This window comes from Corvus kubaryi, unplaced genomic scaffold, assembly GCF_017639235.1.
Source record: "Corvus kubaryi isolate FWS band 111438036 unplaced genomic scaffold, C.kubaryi_AGA036_p1.0 37270, whole genome shotgun sequence".
NCBI classification, from domain to species: domain Eukaryota; kingdom Metazoa; phylum Chordata; class Aves; order Passeriformes; family Corvidae; genus Corvus; species Corvus kubaryi.
The window spans coordinates 2,392,941-2,414,484 of NW_024581083.1; the positions used below are offsets into that span (position 1 = coordinate 2,392,941).

At 36.9% G+C, this 21,544-nt stretch overlaps 1 protein-coding gene across 13 annotated transcripts in view; it reads right to left on the minus strand.

The window, feature by feature from the left end:
• Window positions 1–21,544, minus strand: part of TENM2 (teneurin transmembrane protein 2) — a 655,728-nt gene that overhangs the window by 471,434 nt on the left and 162,750 nt on the right. For all 13 annotated transcript variants that reach the window (XM_042025410.1, XM_042025408.1, XM_042025406.1 and 10 more), the window contains exon 3: window positions 12,370–12,660. In XM_042025410.1, coding sequence (XP_041881344.1) covers window positions 12,370–12,595 — 226 coding nt within the window. In that variant the 5' untranslated portion in view covers window positions 12,596–12,660. The remainder of the gene's footprint in view (window positions 1–12,369; window positions 12,661–21,544) is intronic.

Below are 21,544 nucleotides of genomic sequence, written 5' to 3' on the forward strand. Positions count from 1 at the left end.
ATAAGTGGAACAGGAGGAAGTTAAATGATAAGAAATCACAGTGTGCCCTCTCATGCAACAGGGTCTACTTCTTCCTTTAGCTGCTCACCCTGCTAAAAGTTTTCTTTTGGTTCTTTCATGGGGAGGTTTGTGTCTGCCAAAGACCAAGTGCAGGACCAAACCACAGAACTCAGTCCTTGAGAGCTGCTGACTACAGAAAAACACCTTTCAGTAAAAAGGCTGTAGGAAGTAAAGTTTGTGCAGAGATTTAGCACAACTTCACTCTCTGTCTTGAAAGATGAAGTGATAAAGGCCTCTGAGATGCATCATCTCTGTAAGACATTCCCTTACAAGAGCAAAAAATAAATGAAGTACTTACTTTAGTCATCTTATTACATATGAACAAGATGAATTCAAGCCAAACAATTTGGCTTTTTTTTTCAGGAATATTGCAGAGCATTAAGCAAATTATACTGCTAAATGTAGTAAACATATGAGGTACAATACATCTTATTTTTTAAAAAGCATATTTGGTATTCACTGACGCTACCAAGAACATTGAGTCTGTTTCCCTGCTAAGTAGTCATACGACCTCCAGAGACATGGATTTTAATTTCTGTTTTGAAAACAGTACCATAAACGTGTCCAGGGGCTTAATTTATTCAATCGTTTGTGGAAATTTACTCTGCATCTCTGCAGCAGCATTTTTTGATATGCGAGCGTAACTCCTCTCTTGCAGCACGTTATTTCCACCACCTGAAGAGGATCTAAGGTAAATCTCCATCAGTTTGAGCCATTTATTGGTTTGTACATCCCTGGTGCAAACACAAGTAAACAAGTCTTTCCCATGCCTGGCAAATACACTAAGAACTGTATTTTCTCTATTATCTGGAATGGTCACTCCCTCTTCTTCTAAATAGAAAGGTTGCCCAGGGAAGCTGTGGTTCCCTTCCATGGAAATTTCTGAGGCCAGGTTGGATGGAGTATGAGCAACCTGGTCTGGTGGCAGGGGGCTTGGAAGGAGATGGTTTTAATGTCCCCTCCAATCCAAACTATTCTATGAAAAGGATTATCAACTTCACCCGCTCCAACTATAAACAATAAGGATACAAAAAACCATGATGGTGGGGTAATTAAAATAATTTAAATTAAATTTAAATTAAATTTTAATTAAATTCTAATTCAAAACCATATGATACAAAAAATCATAATTTTCAGGAAAAAAATTGAATCTAAATTAAATCTCTATTCTTCACTACTCCACAGTTGAGCAAATGGATACTTTAGATTAAATAACTGAATCAGTACTCTTAATCAATATTTTTATATCTTACAACACAATATTACAACTGTAAAAATCACCTCAACTTCAGGTTTCTTTATTCTCTCACGTCATTCTGTTTATTCCAAGTTCTTCCTTTGCCATCTTATTCTACAGATCATCATCATGTTTTGAAATGCCAAAGTTTCTGTTATATAAACATCACATCTGTATGGTTAAGTGAATAAGTTGCCACACTTCTGAAACAGTTTTTCGTATACAGTTCCTTAAACTGGATACTGAAATCCTCAGGAGTAAGAGAGATGCTGGAGAAAAACGAGATACATTCTATTCCATTATGCTTTTGCAAGTTGTAGATGTAATGAGAAAAGAGATCAACAAAAAATCCACTCTAAAACAATATTTCAGAGAAATTTTGTTAACAAGAACTGTTCTGCTAGTATAGTGATGGCCACAAAAAACACCACACAGCAAACCCCCTGTGGGATAGATACACTGGGATCAAGGTGTAACATTGTTATGCTGTCAAAAAAATGAAGGAAGAAGATGAATTTAAGAGACTGAAATTAAGATGGAGGAGTCTGTCGTGCAATAACAGCTTATAAGAGTTACAAACCTGACAAACAAACGTGAAAAGCAAAGCTGACATATTTGATAACCACAAAGGCAGGTTATTCCAAATACACTCTCAATTACAGTCATTCTGCATTACACAAAACGGAAAAACAAGTTCAGGGAAGTGCAGTATCACAATGCTCATCTCAGTTTCTCTGTTGTCAGTCTTCCCAGCTCCCGCCTGGGCAAACACCTGTAGGAAGAGAAGGCAGTTTCCCCTCTTCCAGCAGTGCCTCACACTTCCCACCCCTGCCCCGAGACAGGAACACGGAACACGTCACAGCAGCTTCTTGTGCTCTGAAGCCAAACACCACCATGGAAGTTCAAGGTTTTCTTTGAGGGTGAATTCTAAAAATGCAGCTGAGCCTCACCTGTGTGGTACCATCTCTCAAAACCAACCAGCTGCAGGCAGTGGCCTCTTTCAAACAGACCTTAAACCAGCACCTCATTTGCGTGGCTTTGTGGCAGCTGCCCCAGAGCTGCCACGGCACAGTAACGAAAGCTTCATTACGCTTTGTTAGTAGGAAAAACAAGCACAAAGGCTCATTTTACTTCAGAAATGGTAAAGAAACAGGCAAACACAGATGAGAGATTGTTGCACTGAGTCAATAAGAGAGACTCACATAACTGAAGTGCTGAAGACATCTAAACCCACAATCTGTTGTGTACACAGTGATTTCAGAGAGCAAATACCATTTCATTTTTCTGTGCTGTGTTCTGGTTGAATCGTCCACATTTGAACAATCCTAAATACAAGTGCAGGATTTTAGTCCATATATAATACCAGGTAATATATATTTCCAAGTCCCTCAAATTTAATGTTCTTTCGTCTAATTAGACTTCTGCTGGATCTGTAGGCAGTCTTATAAACCACTTTAACCTTATTTTAATTTTTCATTATGAAAATTGTAAGTATTCATTAACTTTGGAAGACATGGCATTACAGCTGTGATATATCATTCCTCATATTATTAACCATCTACTTTATAAATTCAGTGCTTGAAGCACATACTGGTAATAATGCCTTCTGAGTTTTATTTTTGTAAGAATTTAGAAACGAACTTAATAGGAACACACACACTTAGTTGCCTAGTCATACACAAAATTTTATTTGCTGTAATGACTTTAATATTACTGTCAAAATATATTTGCAGCAAGTTTAGCAGACACAGTAGAAACTAAAACCCAACCCACCAAAAAGAGAAACTATGTGACTAATACTACTCTTTCTGCCTCTCTCTTTGGTAAGATTACCTAAGCAAGAATGAAGTCCACATAATCACTTTTTGTGTGGTAAACTTTTAGCACATTGTGAATAATTTTAGTCAAAGGTAATACTTCCCCCACAGATACTAAGTACCATTTTAGCTTTTCTTCAATATCATTCAAATGCCTATCTTAGGGACCAAAAAACTTCAAAAGAAAATCAGATATTGCTATGAAATCAAATTGACTACCATCTATAAAAGGTTTTTTTGGTACTCTAACTACATAACGTGACATATTAATATTATATTTATAATATTTCATATGCCATATTGAACTGCCATCCTTAAAACACAGTACTCTACTGGAAGTAATTTTAAAAAGTGGGTATACAGTTCTAGACCAGCTACCACAGAGTGGCCATTTGCTTGAAGAAATAACATTTATGCAATTTGTCCTACATGATGGTCTTTTTTTTTTTTTTTTAATTATCTGACTAACATTGCTTCTGGCTTAAGTAGCAAAACCTAAAATACTGATAACTTTTACTTCAGTATTTAAACAAATTGAGTTGATTAATGTATTTGAGAAGACAAAGTTATACTGAACTGACTCATCCTGCAAGTGAGCCTTTACCATTTCATATAATCAAATATGATTATGCATATCAGTTTCATAATCAAAATTTCAACTTGTTTCCACAGACAGCAGACAACTTGCTCACTTCTAGGTAAAAACTGACCACCTGCTATTTTATGTTTTTCATGTGGAATAGTGGAAAAAATACAGTTGAACTAGCTGTTCAAATTGCCTCAACGTTAGACATTTCTTTCTATTCTACAAGTGCTGGTGGAACTGCCAAACCAAAACCCCTCAGCTGCAGTGCTCAGTGTCAACCCATTGTACAGGAAAATTTCCATGAGGTTTAGGTGACGTATGAATATATTGGAATAACATGCCAAGAGAAGAAACACAGCAAACAGCAACTACCAAGATTCCAAACTTAAGAGTGGATAAATGAGGTGATAAGGAAAGGAGGAATATGAGAGTGATGGACACATACCTAAAGGATGTCTAACAATACTAGGATTGGCAAGGCATACCTGGGCTCAGAACTTGGATAGCAAGAGCAATGCTAAGAATAAAACAGATAGATATTGGGAAGATCTTCCAAGCAATTTTTTTTTTTAAGAGGAAGAATCTTCCGTAGCAATCAACAGAAGACCAAGACTTGACATTCAGAATTACACTGGACAAACTACACTGAAGAGACGTTTCAGCATTGATGATCAAACTGTTCTTCTCTTGCAATCTACTTCAAACAAGTATCTTTGTTAAAGTAGTGATTGTCATAAGGAACACACTTGATTGTCATCAGGAAAACAGAGCTCAGCAGTATCATCAAAAGCAACTGTAGCTGCTCATAAGCAAGACAACGGGAACTGCCTTCACTGCTCTGTCAAGAACAGTTTCAAGTGTTAAATTCAGTTGTAACATCCAGGTTTTGACTAAAGTTTAGAAAACAGTATAGGTCTTAAGTACTGTATTTCCCAAAACATTTCTTTACGTGAGTGATTTATTTCTCTAATTTCTGGACTGGCTTAAATTCAGCTAAAATGAAATCTCTTTACTTTTCACTGAATTATGAAGAAACAGCCAACTGGTTTTTTGAGCTTTCTGCATCCTTTTTAACTAGATTCTACCACACACACAAACATCTGAGCCCCACTCCACCTCACACATTAGCAGTAGCGTTCCTCAGAGAGGCTTTTCTCCAAACAGTTTTAAAAAGGTATCTTTTCATTCTGAATTAAACAGGAGGTAGGGATTGCCACCAGTGGAGGAGCAGAAATCACAAACAGCTATAACCCAACTATTCTAAGGAAAATGTAAGCAAGTAATCACAAATAAAACTGCTTACATTCATGCAACTTGTTTGGCAACAGCAGCATAGCATAAGGAAAGCTGCTACAATTCATAACAGCATCTTGTAATAAAACAGCTTTATGCATCCCTCTCAAACTGTTTAGTGCTCAAATCTCATCAGATGGCTGAGTAAGCATTACACTTCGGGACAGTAAATCTCTGTTTCCAATATGGTCTACATTCACAGACATGTACTTTTGCACTCACTGTAAGTCACTTCCAGCTAAGCACTCATATGGAAAAAAAAAAAAAAAAAGGCAATATATAAAGATATCTGCATGCTATTTTGTCTAATAAGCTATCTGGACTCTGAAACCATTTCAGAACCTTAAAGGATCAATCAGCACCTCAACAGGAACTGACTGCTACCAGCAAAAGCTAATTTGAAGTTGGATGTAAAAACATGAAATAGTGTTTATACAAGTCACTGTCTCTTCAACCTGTCTATCCACATCGCTGGGGCATACAGGGTATTGCTGTGGCATATTTTGTTTCCATTAGAGATAAACTAAAAGGTAGGAAAGGGCTTAGAAACAACCACTAAGTCAAAATTCATGACAGAAGATGACATTATACAGGCAGATGCTTGAAGAGCTCTACTTAGATTGACAGTTCACAGAACAGACTTAACTGCAGCATCTAATTAAATCTGTACAGAAAAACACTGGGTATCATGGGTGTTTCAAGAACACAGAAAAGGGCATCACCAGACCTAATGGCTAGAAACCGACGCCAGTTTCCAAAACCCAGAGAGAAGCTGGCATCTGCTTTTAACATGGAGGCTGAATTCTCACAGTCACTGCCAATCAGTGGAAATCATAGATTTTCTGTCTATTGATGTTTCCAGAACTTCAGAATATGCTTAATTCAAGGACAAATTACTGGGATCAATGCAGAAATAATCTGATGAAAGTTAATGAGCAACTCCATAGAAGGCCAAAACTGGTAGATCCTCTGACCTGGAACTCTGAATCCGGAGACAAATAATATAAAACAAAAAGAACAAATGCTGGGCCCTGCTTACCCAATTATACTTCCTTATAATTTTGTTTTTCTACTGACTTATAGGCTTTAAATGAATTGGTCATCAGCACTTTGACTCAATTCCAAAACCCCTGTGGTTCTCGAAGGAAGACAATGAGTTTTGGGTGGTGTTTTTGTTTGTTTGAAAGTTTTCATATGTTTTTCTTACTGTGCGAAGTGTGTGCATTTGGGTCCAGCTATAGTATTTTAAAAGCTTCTAAAAATCACAAAATCCATTGAAGGTATTAGGAGAACAAACAGGGAGGACAGAGCAAGTATAAACACAGCAATCATCACCACAGATCAACCAGCTGTCCACTGAGTCTAAAATTTAGTCCATAGTAGTAAGACATTTCAAAAGAACATGGGGGGAAAAAAATAAAGCACAAAAGACAATTACAGAGTAAACAAAAACACACCTTAAACCTGTCCCCAAGGCATTTGAACTGAAAACTGACTTGTGCATTGGAGCAGTGAATACCCTCTGGTGTTTAACCCATCTTCCCCACACTCCACTAAAATACAAGTATCTAATCCTTTCCTTACTTTTTTTGAAGATGCAGACCTTAAAAACATGTGGCACTGGAGAGTTCAACAATGTATAATCCAAAATAAATGCTGTTGTCAGTTAAATATTTGCTGAACTCTGTTTTATTTAAATAGTTCTTTCTTCCTGTATTATGAGAAAAGAGGAGGAGAAGGAAAATGGCCTAATGTCTCTTTCCCAAAAAACAAGCTTTAGAGGGGCTCCCAAGTTCACAGAAACAAAATGATATTCACTAACGGAAATTCAGGACTACATCTAAAGAATAATTTTCTAGATCATGCCTTGGATGCAGGGACAGAGATGCCCAATTCAAATCCAGATCAAATGTAAAAGCTTTTTAAATCCGACATTTCAGTGTTAATAGATGGATTAGAAAAGCATCTAAGTATCTTCCAGTTTGAGAACACTTACAACTAATCAGTCTCCCTTCCAAACACTTCTTGCTGGAAACCAGATCCTAAAAAATATCCGTTGAACTGCAGATCCTTTTGAAGAAAAGAAGACGTAGACAGTGGAAAAAATTTACACCATTTGCTCAATGTTAGCCGTTTTCATTATTAGAATTAACCAAGAATTATTTTCATTTTAAATACCTTTTTTTAAAAATAAAATTATTATGTCATCTCCATGGAGTACATTATTTCCCTTTACAGTAGATTTTAATATGAGAAAGAGCATCCACAGATGTGTGTAAATATTACAAACTTCTTAGAAGTGTGTGCACATGTGTGTATGAGAAAATGGAGAAGGGTTTATAGGATCAAAAATTATCATTTTCAGGATCCAAAGTCTTAGAATTCTATTACATAGCAGAGTAAAGGGATGAGGGGAAAAAAATACACAAAAAAAAGGTTTTGTTCAACACTCAGTCAGGCCCCAGCACTACAAGACGAGCAAACAGGACTTTAGTTGAAGCACGGGATCTTTTTGCTTGATAGAAATTTGAAACTATGAAGTATAGAAAGCATAATTTGTATTAATTTTGAAGTTCTTCTGAAAAGGTATTTGCATGAAAATGGTTACTAAGCCTATTTTAGAGTAGACCTGAGGTTTTATAAATTTTCTTTTATTCAGTCTGTGCTTACTACATGTTGATAACACCTACTTTTTAGACATTATCCTTTTATACGTAGTTTACATAATGTGCATGTAACTTTGAAAATGGTTAAAAGAAAAAGAACCTAGTTTAACTTAATCATCAACTAATGAGGAGTCCAGCAGACAAGCAGTAAAAATAGAAGTTCTTTTTGAAAGCTAAATAAAGGAGCAAAAAAGGAACTAAAAGGACCATAAATCTATATATACTTATATATTAGCATCAGAAATCCCTTCATTCTGAGTCTCTAATTTGAACTGTAAATAAATGCTGATTTTTAATAATGATCAGTTGAGAGAAACTGCCAAGAATAAAAAGTTATTCCCTGAGAGAAACTGTGTGTACAGAGAATTCACATATTATGTCTAGCTGTTGTTTATTCTACAGATACATATTAATATTACAATAGTGCTGTGTTTGCCAGCACTGTTGTTATTAATTATTACTGGAGTCCTCTGTCAGCATCACGGCTTCCTAACTGGTCCAGCAGGTGAGAAGAGATGAAGATGAACCTTTGTTCAGCAAGTCTCTGTCAGACACTCTGACTCAATGGTCAGTCCAGATGGTCTGAGCACCCAACCACGCCCAGCAAAGTCACAATGGATGAAGATATAAAGTGCTAAAATGGCAAAAAATAGGATGGAAGGGGAATGAAAGGGAAGTGAGAAGGAAGAGGTTATCACAACTGATTTAAGCTAGCATTTGCAAACCAAAGAGCTTGTTGCTCAAAAGAAAAAAAAAAAAAATCAAAACAACACACGCCCCCAAACATTACAAACCAACCCCAAAAAATAACAAAATCCACAGAATACCAAGAGAAAACAATTTATGCATATTTAAATAGAAGTACCCAAAAGATTGAAAGTCAATCCCATGATGTTTCCCTGAAAATCCACTTCTAAAGAGACTTCCTTCTGGTTTTTATTGTGACTCAGATCTAATATACACAAAGTTTTGGTTTAATTCCTGTTTATCAGATCATCTTGCTATTACAGCTCAAAAGGGCACTTGACTGATATTAGAGTATAAATCAGAGGAGGAATGTTAGGTATGGGTTCAACTTTCTTACCTTTTCCTTTCCTAAAAGCATACTTACAGAAGACTGCTGTAAAGGTTTGTACTTTTATTTATTTGCTAGTCTAGTAATGCTGCTACATTGCTCCATTATTAACAACTTCACCACAGATGAGAGCACAGATGAAAAGTGCTTTCATGTTTTTAAATCACTTAACAATAAGAACCTTATCATCTTTTATGACTTGGGGAGGGAGAGGGTAAGGGAAGGAAGTTTTATTCAGCATCTTTATTAAATAAGGTACACAAATTATAATTTTTTTATTTCTCAATAAGACTGTGCTTTCTAGATAGGAGAAATAGAAGGCAGTTGTCTCACCCTAATAAATATTTTACACTGGGATGGAGTTTCTCTTAGGTCACCATTAAAACCAAAGTAAGCCTTGATTCAAGAGAAGTGAGTATATGTCCTGGCTATAACAGGGAAGTTGCCTTGAGGCCTTTTCTCACACAAGCTACCCTACATCTGATTCCATGCTAAGGGCTTCCTCCTTAAGCTTCTCCAATTTCCTTTGATTATGCAACCGTACAGCTATAACGAAAATCAACAGATTGCAGAATGCCACTCAAAAACCTTGCACGACAAAGGAAAACTAAGAACGTGCTCTCACTCCAGACAGAATACAAGAAAAAGTCTTATTTAATGTCTTTAATCCAAATCTATGTATCAAAACATTTCATTTTCAAAAGGTCACAGGTTCTGGAAAGAAGTATTAGAACTGTAATTTCCAAAACTCAGTTGAATTTGGAAGGGATACATTAATTTTAACCGAAGAGTTGAGGATGACTCAGGTTTGATGACAGGATGATCAAAGATCTCATCTTGGTATTATTGGAAATACGAGCAGTGAGAGAAAGTCTGGTCAGCCCAAGCACCTGTAAGAGTGGCTGTAGCCTCTAAGTAGCAGCCTATCAGTCACTGTGAACAGTTAAAACCTTGTTTTAAGTCTGAACAACCTTCATCCCTCTAAGGAAAATAAGAAAGCAACACAGCAAGAACTGTTTCAGACTTCTGAGCTCTGAATATGGTTTTTTTTAATTAGTATTTCACTGATAAAGCTTGATAAGCAAAAACAGAATGAGTGCAACTTTGTCTTAACAGATTTCCAAACCCAGAAATGTGCCACCAGGAGCAGCTCAAAACAACTGTGTGAGCAGTTGCAGTGCCATGGTAAAACCAAATACTTTGCAGTAAGTCAAAAGTATTTAGCTTTTCTAATAGAAGAGACAAAATACTGAGGAAAAGATCTACAATTCCTTAAAAAAAAAGTCAAGCTTTTTATTAATAGAAGAACAAAAAGCCTCTAAAGACTATTTATTTTAAGCATGTTTATTTCCTACAGAATTGAATCCCATCCTAACACCCAGTCAAAGTTAGAATAAATTTAAGCGTATAAATTACTAGATGTCTGCAGCTGGAAACTGCATGCATGAGATGTAACAAACAGAGCTTCCTACTATATGAACCACATTTTTATCCATCTAATGTTAATATAGAAAGTGAGAACAGCTACCAAATCTTAATCTGGATCTACTTGTCACATTATCTCAAATTTCATGTCGGTAAAACTGTTCAGTCAGAAAAATATCCAGCTTTCAAATGCAAAGAATCATCATACCAACTTATTTTCTAAAAAAATTGCTTTCTAAACTTAACTTAAAAACAGGAAAATAAGGAGTTGCTGCTCATTATCTAACAAAAAAATTACTTTGGCTTTCTAAAATAAACACTATTTATTTAGACACAACACCACAGACTAGTAGGGGAAAAAATAACAATAAAAAAAAAAATCTGAGTGTTTCAATTCAGTTACCAACAATTTGCATTCCCCTTCATAAGGAAGGCAGATAAGAACACATTAAGAGCAGGGGGAGGATGAACAGTTGTCAAATCAGTAATCAAGAGAAAAAGACCATTATGAAATGCTGAATAATGACCTGCAAACTAAAATGAGGCACTTGAGCTGAAGCATCAATCATCCTGATAGGGAAAAGTAATATTTAGATGACTCCTGTACAGTAAAGCAGAACAAACTGCAGTGAAAATGGCTCCAGTAGCTCAGAGGTTCGAGGTGCACTTTGATGCTTTATCACAGGTAAACACCTCTAAGCAAAGAAAGATCCTCCAAGAACAGAGATTACCCCAGAAAACAGAACTGGGTGTTTGACAGACAAGCACAATGCAAACACTCCCACATGTCTGCACACAAATGTCAGAGAAACGAGGGATTAGACAAGGGGTTAATTATCAACATTAATTATTAGACAGTTTGATTTAAAGGTGAAGACAGACACTGACTGCTGTCAGAATGTTTTAAACAAGATGTATGACAGGGTATCAGGTATAAGGAATGACCTTCCATTGAATGATTTCCACAAGTGAGATAACTTCCCATTCCCTGAGTTACAACATTAGAAATGTGTAGCAGAGAACTATCACATGCTGTCAAGAAGCACATACACAAACCAGTAGAGTTTCTGCATTTAAATTATGTACCAGATTTACCTTCCATTGAGAGGGGCACAAAACCTATACATTTATCCCTCAAGCCTGCCTGTATCTTACCTGGTATGAACCATACCTGATTCTCAACTGACACTAAACCAAGGCTTTTAATTCAAATGCCTTTATCTAATTGTTGATTGAATGCCAATTTAATCTGGCTATTTGGACAAGTAAACCAGATGATTAAACACAGCTCCTATGAAGCAATGTTCACTAATGGTTTCAGCAGAGAGGCTTACAATTTATTGAGACAAGCACATACCTGAATGAAAATAAACCTATGTGTGTATAGTGGACATTTACAGGTTTTTCAACTAAAAACACTTACATTTTTAATTCATTAATCCATTGGACCTAGCAAGAAACATTTTATAAAAAAAGAGATTGCTTACTCCTCTTGCTTACCAGTTTACAAAGGCAGGTTATTTCAAATATTAGTTCTAGGCCTCAATGCTGCGATAATGTATTACAGCCAATTACAAAAGAAATCAGATGGGTTTCCTCCTTTCAGTTTTTATAAGGTCAAGGGTAAGCAATATGGGTAAGCAGTGACAAAATGAAGTAAAAGGAACCAGCACTTCCAGTCCCACAGTTCAATTCCACAGCATTTAAGAACAGAAAAGGAATTCCAAGGCCCGTGATGAATAATGAATGTATGTTGGCTATAGGGGGTTTTTACCATAACAGTGTTTTAGTTGTTTTTTTCAGTACAGATACTGTGTTAAAGAGAGTCACATTTAGGTGAAAATGCCATTCTCATTCCCAAAATTAACCTAGGAAACAGAATACCAAGTTAGCACATTGGCTAACCCCAAGATTTGTGCAAAAGACACACTCTGGTTAAGGGTCATGGCACTTGTGTCTATCAGACATTTTGATCAGTGAATCTCGGTTTGCCTCATTTACAAATTGTGAATTTCAAAAGTACCAGAACTCTGAGAAAAGAAAGAACTTTCTTATTTAGCACAAAGCAGTGGAAATAATGGTAAGATAATATCCATTCTCCTACAGTTCTTTCATTAAAACTCCTTGTAACACTGAGATGCTTTAACAAGGAACAGAGACTGTCTACCGAGGATTACCATAAAAGAAACCAGTTCTGACTTTAAACATACCTTGTCTTGGAAACTCATCTGACTCCCTGTGCACCAGGTCAGACACTCGATTTCCGTAGTGCATCCTGGTGTCATGATCATATGCCTTCAGTGTCTCACTGGAGCTGTAGGATTTCTGAGTGGGCACTCTGCAGTCCTCGCTGTCCAGCGAGGAACTCGTGTAGCGACACTCCTTCCCACAGCGGCCCCTGGTCAGAGAGCGGTGCCGTCTGTCCTTTATATCCATTATTCTGAGCCAGGAACAGTGGTTCCAGAAAAGCCACTCTTCTATTTGGGGTCAGTCACTGGCACCTAAAACCACGAAAGGATAACAATACAGTAAGCAATGCTGCCACTACATTTTGTTTTATTCTACTTCCCCTGACTTGTCCTTGAAGAACAATGTGGCACAGATTGAGAAGAAAGGGAAGACCCACATGATGCATCCTCTAGAAATTGAAATAATTGACCTGAATCAGTGGGGAGAAAAAAATTGAATGCAGTAAGATAATTGCATTCTATCTAAATTATTGTATCATCAAAGAGTTTAAAAAATAATGATAAAACAAAAACACTGTCATCTTTTGATTTCTGAATGAACTCTGGTAACAACACAGAACTGACAGAATTATATTTGTCTCTGTTATGCAACAGAAGGAAAGTAGACTCAAACCAGCTTTAATTATTTTCATTCTTCCTGCAGGAGGGCTTGCAATTAAGACTGAAGCATGCAAGAGAGCTCCATAGAGGAGATTATTCCTATTCAGCATTAATGCATTACAAAGCTGTACATTATCCTTTAACAACGTGTTCACAAGCAGCAGCAAGGTTAACATAATCCAAGGCTCTGCTCTGAAGGTGGACCAGGTGTCTCCAGAGGTCCCACCCAACCGTGACATTCCTGCATGGCTATGGGTGCCTGAGCACACTCTGGGGATTGGCTGCTCTTGTGCACCCCAGAACGTGACTGAATGAGCTTCTTCACAACCCCTCAAGATGGCCAGTTTATGCAACTCAGCACTTGGAGCTCTTGAAAACTGTCTAAATCTCTTCTTGTTCACTGGACCAGAAAGAGAGTTTCTTACAGTGTGCTTAATTAGGACACCCTTCCTGTGGCACACAGACGTTAATATATGCATCATTAGCATGCATAAACTGCAAAATGAAAGATACTGTAGAAAGGAAGAAATACAGTAAGCACAAACACCCACAAACACCAAACAGTAACCACTGGGGTACTAATTATTTTCAGTTGGTATTAGTATGTATGTCTTTCTCTCATGGCATACTATGCCCAGGTCTGTGCTAGTCCTGAGAAATCCTCATGACAAATTTTTTTGCTGGAAATTAAATCTTCCCACATAGAAAAATACTCAGATTTGCTAACAAGCAAAAACTGGAACAAAACATCCTGCTTTTCTATACATGGCTAAGGAGGTGAAGGAATGGTTTGGGTGAATTTAGCTGAGATGGTTGAAGACCTTTTCCTTGCCCTGTCCCCTCTCAGTCCAGGTTCCCTCTCCCAAGCCCACCCAACAGAATGTGCCCAGGCCAGAAGCTTTGCTTAAACCACCAAAGCATTTCAGCAGTGATTCCTTGTGCCATCTCTTCCACCAAAGGAACAAACTGCAGCAAAAGATGATAAAACATGCAGAAGGCAGCCAAGCCTTTCATTGTGGTACTTGTTTGCACCTGCAGGAGAAGAGGTCACAGCACTGGCATAAGTATTGGCTAAATCCGTGCTCTTTGAAACAGATTATGGCCCTAAGAGAGAATAAATGTACTTGGCCAGAGGAGCTGGTGACCTAGAGAAAAGGTTTCTTGGCTTCATTTAGATTTGACATTTAGCCTTGTTGTGGTTTTTGGTTTTTTGGGCTTTTTTTTCTTTCTGTATGTTAAAGAAGAAAGCTAGGTAACCACAAGAAACAGCTCCTTTAAGCCACCCACAGGTACTCTGCATTCTGTGAGGAATAAGAACTGTAAACATGCTTACTTTTTTCTTCTTTTTCATTTATTTTTAACATTTCAGAGGGGAAAAAAAGTCACAAAACAACACATACAGAAAAGCCAAAACAAAAGCAGAGACATTTGGCACTTCAAACTGTCAAGGTTCGTTTTATAACTTCAGATTAAAGAAAAAGAAATATTCAACACACATTCCTGTTTCTCATCTCTCTGAACATACAGTGGCTATGCTGACTCCTTTATATCTGAATTTTTCACTTCAATTCTTTGGTCCTGTGATATTTATTGAACTGGAAAGCACGTTAACTGTAAAGTATATTAACACTGGTGGCACAAACAGTTTCTTGAAGTTTCAGGAGACACACAATCATTTAGATTAACAATGCCTGGCTCTTTAATCCCATTTTAAAACTCTCTCATCAAATTTAGATATCAATATATCACAATTATAAACACAGAAACAGATAAATGCACAACAGCATTGAGCAAAACCTGCCAGTTACTCTCTTGGAGTCCTCATGCTGCTATTCAGCACAAAGCCTGTTATTCCATATGAATTCTATATTGTCTGTCAGTTCAGACAAACAAACAGCTTTTTGTTTTTATGACTGCTAAACTTAAAGCTGTCTGGCCTGATTTCTATTGTTCCTGAAAGAACATTTAATTCCTTGTTACTGTAGTTAAAAGAAGGATTTGCTGTGACTGAGATAAAACTTCTGAGTATACCCAGGACATTAGCTTCTTAAAGCATCTTCTCAGACAGACAAGAGTTTTTGAAATTGTTCCCTCAATAACCATTCTTTTGTAGAGTTTTGTGCAATTCCCCTACAAATACCAAAATAAAAGGAAATGGTAAGACAGTGTTCCACTGCTGATCATGCCTGGAAATATTCCTCAGTCATCTGCATGTGCAGAACGTGAGGCACAATGTCTGCACTACAGAAACTCTGGCTAACACAAGAAAATAAATGTAGAAATGTCCCAAGATCTTTACTTTGATCTTTCATAAGGAAAACCTTGTTACAAGAATCAGACATCAGAATAATTTGGTGAATAACTTGATTTTTATAAACCAGACTATTAAAAATTTCTTGAACTCTACTAATTTTAGTAGGTCCTTAAAATGCTATAGATAAAATGGTAACATTTTTACTAGAATTGTTGTTCAATGTCATGTTCATGTATTAGAGTAGTTTTAATTTGTGTTTTCCTTATTTTTCCATTGCTTGAGGACGAATCCCAAGCATCTGAAACTAAATACATCTACCTAAACACAATGAAATATTCTCAGAGATTCTTCTCTCCTCCTCACCTGTGCTTTGGGGATTTCTATGAACTCAAAGCAGCCAGGCAAAAACCAGTTCCAGAGCATCATGCCCAAACCATTTTTGAAATTTAGACAACGGTATCACCATACATGGCTTAAAACACAGTTAATTAAGCTGTGAAATACTCCTAGAAAATCTGTTTCACACTTTTTTCATGCTTATCTTAAATAGATGAAACATGGATCCAATTCAGTGCTAAGCACCTTCCCTGTCAGATAGTGAAATCTTTATGTAATGTATTCCTGGAAAGGCAAGGTGTGATAGCTTTGCTTAGAGAATAATGGTGAGATGCAATTTGAGTTCAGAACTCCTGATACTCTTTGACTTGCCTGTCCCAAGGGCACTCTGTGAACAGTTTATTTTGAGTAATTGACCTAAATCATAACTGATTTAACAATTCCTTTTATTTCAAAGGATTTAACTAATACTTCTCATTCTGACCCACTTACACTACAGAGCAGTACAACCACTAGCAAGTGACTTCAACTGTTTTTCTCATCTAGTTTTGGTTTAATTATTTCAGAAACACAGGAGCTCTGTCTAACTTGCTGAGAAAGGAGTTTATTCAGAAAATATTTATTATTTATAATGGCCTGCTAAAGGGCTGGTCAAGTTTCACAGGAATTCAGTCTCAGCTGATATGGACCCACCATAGCAGTCAATCTAAAGCAATAAACAGCTCAAGTATTTGCTGCTGATGTACACAGATCCCATGTGCCCCAAGGCATACGTGTGTAATACACTTCTGACTCACTGTTCACTCAATATAACATTTACTGTGTTTCTATGAAGCAGCTGTTTACCTGAACATGACTACAGCAGGGGTAATGAGGGTTACCCTAAGTGTAACTGTGGGCAGTCCAAGGACATTAAAACACTGCACATCCTAGAGGGAAAAGAGAGACAATGGGAAAAAAAAGCAGAGAGAGGGTAAGAGAAGAAAAAGCTGAAGAGCTGAGAAATGAAAAATAGGTTTTTGTTTAGGAGGTTTAAAAAAATTGACCATTTCTTTTTGTGTTAGCACAGCCAAGTCAATAGGAGGCATGGAGGGACAGCTCAACATGAATTTTCACGGCTTAGCAAAGCTTATGCTAAAACTCTCTGTAAATTTGAAGGTGATTCACACATTTATCTAACTTAAGTTATGGGCTTGTTTCCTGCGTTTTCTAACTATCCTGACATGATTACAGTGTACAAGGCCATTAGAACTGCCCCTCATGCCACAAAGAGCCCAGGAATCACTCAGAAGATCAAGGGAAACAAAGCACCTCACATTTGCATTGTGCCCCTAAATCACCTGGCACAACTAAATCAAAACATTACAATAGTGCAGTGTTGGAAACACAACTTTTTCTTTTTTCCCTTTTTTTCTTTTTAATTTAAAGAAGTAGCACACCGTGTACCATTCTGTTCATAAAAAAAAAAAAAAAAATCTCTTAAAAGCTTGGACTCTTTTTCAGGAGCAGCAATTGGAAATAAGCTTGTGATTCAGAGATTCAAATGCTGTTCATTATTTTATGCAAAAACTATTTTTGAAATGAGAAAATGCAACAATTTAGCTTTGGTGCAGTACAAATTTTCAGGCAAAATTTTAAATGGTTATTTAACTGCTGTACTTATTTCTGATTGTAATATTAGTAAAAAAGTACATCTCTACTTCTGGATCACCTCTGCCTGTTAAAAAAAAGGAGGCAATAAATAAAGTGCAATTTTAAACTAAATACTACCACTAAGTACAACATAGTATGTGCACTTTGTTAGATGAAAAAATGTTGATGACAAGTACGCTGGTTTTGATTTGCACCAAAAATGAAAGTATATTTGGACAGTCTATTTGCTATAGCCTCATTTTTCATTGATAAACTGTTCTTCTGAATTTTCTTTTTTTTTTTTCTGTCCAAATAATGAATTTTCACTTTAGCGAGCCACTCTATATTAAGTTGAAAATTAGATGTATTTAGTATGACATGGTAAATAGCTATTTCAGAACAGTTGTGATGAATGATTCAAGTTAAGTAGTACAAGATATACAATGCTAAAAGGCATTCTGTGTTCTGCTTTACTGCAGACAAAACCTGCTTTATTTTTTCCTTGTAATAAACAAAAGCTCTAGGAATTATTTCAGGCTAAGCGCAGTGAAAATGGTACACACAACAACAAAATCAAGAACTGAGCCAAATATTTATCTCATATATGTATTTTTATCTATTTAAATATACATGTTTTTATTTCTAGACTATCTTTGGAGATTTCTGTACTCCAGGAACTTCTTATAAATCCCAGAACTGTTTAAATCTATTATGAAAATAGCATTCCATTAAGAAAATAACATGCCATCAAGAACTGATGAAAAGCCCAGGAGCTACGAGACCGTGTTCTAACAGTCTCCCATCATTCACTGACTGCTAAGGATTAACCCCTTATTCTTCACTGAATTTATTCCCCTTTCCATTGGGCAGAGAAGGTTGGTAGATGTGAGCCCAGCCTCTTGCCTGTCCCGAGGGGCCTCAGAATCACAGCTGACACCGAGGCCAAATGGAGAGTTTCTTTCTTCTCAGAGGTCAGCTGAAAAAGGAGCTAGACAAATTCAGGTACAAAGTCATAAATGTTCTTAAATGTGGCTGCTGGTTAATGCAGCTCCCAAGCTGGGGACCACCGCAGATTTGGAAACCACACCAGAAAAATTTCACTATCAGCAAAGCATCTGCAGTGTCCCAGGTCTGAGGTAGAGTGTGGCACGCATGAACCACTCAAGTCTTTGTGTTCAGCTGCTGCAAACCAAGTGCTTTTCCCTCTCTGAGAGTGTGAGAAATGGCAAAGTTCACAAACAAAATTCACTTAGTGCCTCAATAGCCCGCAGAGTATATTTAGTTGATTTTTCTTGAAAATTATTTTACCTTCACCAAAATATTGTTTGGATAGTACACAATTCAGTAACTGATCATCAACTATCATGTTGATTCCCATCCTAGAAGCTACAGCAGCCATTACGAGGATTGTGTCACAGTGACTCAGAGGTGGCCATGCTTTAGAAAAGCTCATTTTTCAGTGAAAGGCTTAAAAATCCCCCAAAGTGGTACTAAGCAGAACACTTACACAAGGAGGCTGAAATGACATCCTTTCTTCCCAGATACACAGAGGCAAAACCATGCAAAGTTTTAAAGTTTTTCCTATCAGAGAGTGTTCTTCCTTCTTTTCTGGATGAGGCCTTAACAATCCTCTCATTCCAGAAAAAGAAAAAAAATATAAAAATATTTTACCCAGGGATAACATATTTCCACCACTAACTCAAAGCTGTTTACAGATATTTATTAGGCTTTTGAACAGCCCTGTGAGCTAAATCTGTATTATTCTACAGCAAAAGTTAAACACCGTAAGGATAAGAGTCCCACCTGAGGTCACACAGTGAGTTTGCTGCACACTTGAAACCCTGAGTTCCAGTGCTCAGCTTCCTGCTCTCAGTATAATTGTTATCTACATACTTCCAGCAGTCTGTGCAGTCAGATGGGGGGGGGGGGGGGGAAGGGAAAACAAGCCACCATAAAACAACACAACAAGCCAAGGTCTCAATTAATATAATTACTTAAAATTAGTATAGCTGAACAAATTCACGATAACGATTTAAAGATCAAATACAAACTGGCCACTTCAAAAGACTAAGTTTGCTAGAACTAATTGCCTAAAGAACACTGTTACTCTTTTACTGCCTAGAAAGAATAAACAATAATATTATCTACTGCTAAATGCCATTAATGAAGAAAGGTAGAATAATTTATCATTGTATAATGAAGACAGTGCCATTAAGCATGCTTTAACGATTCTGTATAATAGTTTTCTATCACTAGAGAATACTTTTGAAACAGGGAGTAATTGTCTAAATAATTTTTGATTAAGTCCTTGATCAAACTGATCCACATTTATAGCAGTGAGACAGAGCTAAATGCCCATACAAGGAGTGACAACTTGATTTATTTAATTGTCCACTGGTGATGCACCTTTTTTATTCTAATCCTAGGTAAAATGCTGCCTTTAATTAATGTAATGGGATTTTTAACCTTACCAGCACAGAGCCAAGACATCAAGCTGGTAGGAGCATAAGTTGTGCTCCAGCCATTTCCCCTCTGTTTTGCTTTCACCAACACTTGGCCATTAGTTCATCTAATTATTCACCAGCATTTTCCAGTATTCTGTTCTCTTGTCAGGCTCCTTTATCTTTTCATTTTTGCAAAAGCCTTATTTATGCCTAGAGTTTCAGTTATGGATTTGAATACTGTCCATATCCACAAGCCTTTTCCTTCACACCCACGCTAATCCATCAGCTGTCTCTGGGAGCTCCTGGGCATGGTGCTTCCATATTAGACTCAAGGATTTTGATTTTAAATAAATAACTGTGCTATCAACTTGTAGAAATGTAATATCAAAGGACTTGCTATTTCTCTTGCACCCAAGCAAGTCCAATGCCAAGAATTTTAAGACAGTTCCTTCCTCATTCTTTTTCACTTCCTTATGTTAAAACACTCTGGAATTCTACACCCATTGGGCACCTCCACTCCTGCTGGCAACAGCAAAACCTGTACCACTGGGTACAAGATCAGCCAAGAGAAAAACATCAGGAATGTGCCTTTCATTTCTTGTTTACAGATGAATACACTGTGCAGGGGAACTCTGCCAGAATCTGAGATCAGCAAAGCTCCTGTGCACATCTCATCCTACTGTGAGATGATCGTGTTGCTGAAGAAGTTTCTTAGCTGTTTTCAAACCTCTACAAGACTATTCTCAAAACTCATCAAATGTAGAAATCATGCAAGCAGTTATGGGTTTAGGTACTTTATTTGTCACTTCAGTCAAGAACACCACCTGCTTTTCCCTCCACACTTACATCATTTTATCTCACTCTAGGAAACAGTCCCCTTCTTTCTTTAAAGCTTCCACAGAACCTCTGTTGCCTCAATTTAATACTAACAATTTTCATTTGCTTATTAACAAGAGGCTTTAATACATTTTCTCCTTGCTAGTAGTGTGAAGCTATAAAAATATTCCTTGCAGAAGGCTTTACTAGAGACCACTGTTAAGGCTGTATAAACTCATATGGTAAGAAAAATCAACAATATTTGAAAATGCCTAATAGCATTCAGCAAAATTTCAATAAAGCTATTCCAAATTACGCAAGCGAATAGTCGACTCAGCTAAGCTCTGATTATCTATTAGAGGGGAAAAAAAGGAAAAAAATAAAAGGGAAAAAGGGGGAAAAAAAATGAGTTTATTTGTGTAAACCGGTAGCCTTATTCCTTGTGAGTTCTCCACCTTTGTAAACACACAGATTTTATCAGAAATAACAGCTTCCTAAAGCAATTCTTTGTTTTAAAAGGTTCAAGGTAAGCGAAGAAAAAGTTAAAAGAAAAAATAAATAGGAATGGAAAACAATGGAACATTGTGATAAGGAACACGAAATGGATGACATTCTATCTCAACAGCTTCCATACAAGTATTTGCTGAAGCACTTTAAACTCTAGGCTGCCTCAGCCAGCAATGAAACTTCGCATAATGAAGTAAAAAGGCTACACGGGAAGATTCTCAGCTAACCAAGTGTTGCTCCATCTTTCAATAAAGGAAAATGAATTGCTTTACAGAAATTAAACTTTGCAGTGATGGATACAATGAACACAACTGTTATAAAAAATGACCAGCTGTAACTCAAAAATCTCTGAAGTGAATTTCCAATGTCCACACATCAAGGGGTCATCAGGGATGGAACTGAGACCTTGTCACCCTGAAAGTTGGTCCACCCAAATCTGCAGTGCAAGGTTTACTTGTGTATTATCATAGCAGAAGAGGACACAGAGGGTTATCTTGATTAACGGAATTTTTTAAAATAACCTCAGTAAAGAAAAATACACTTCTAG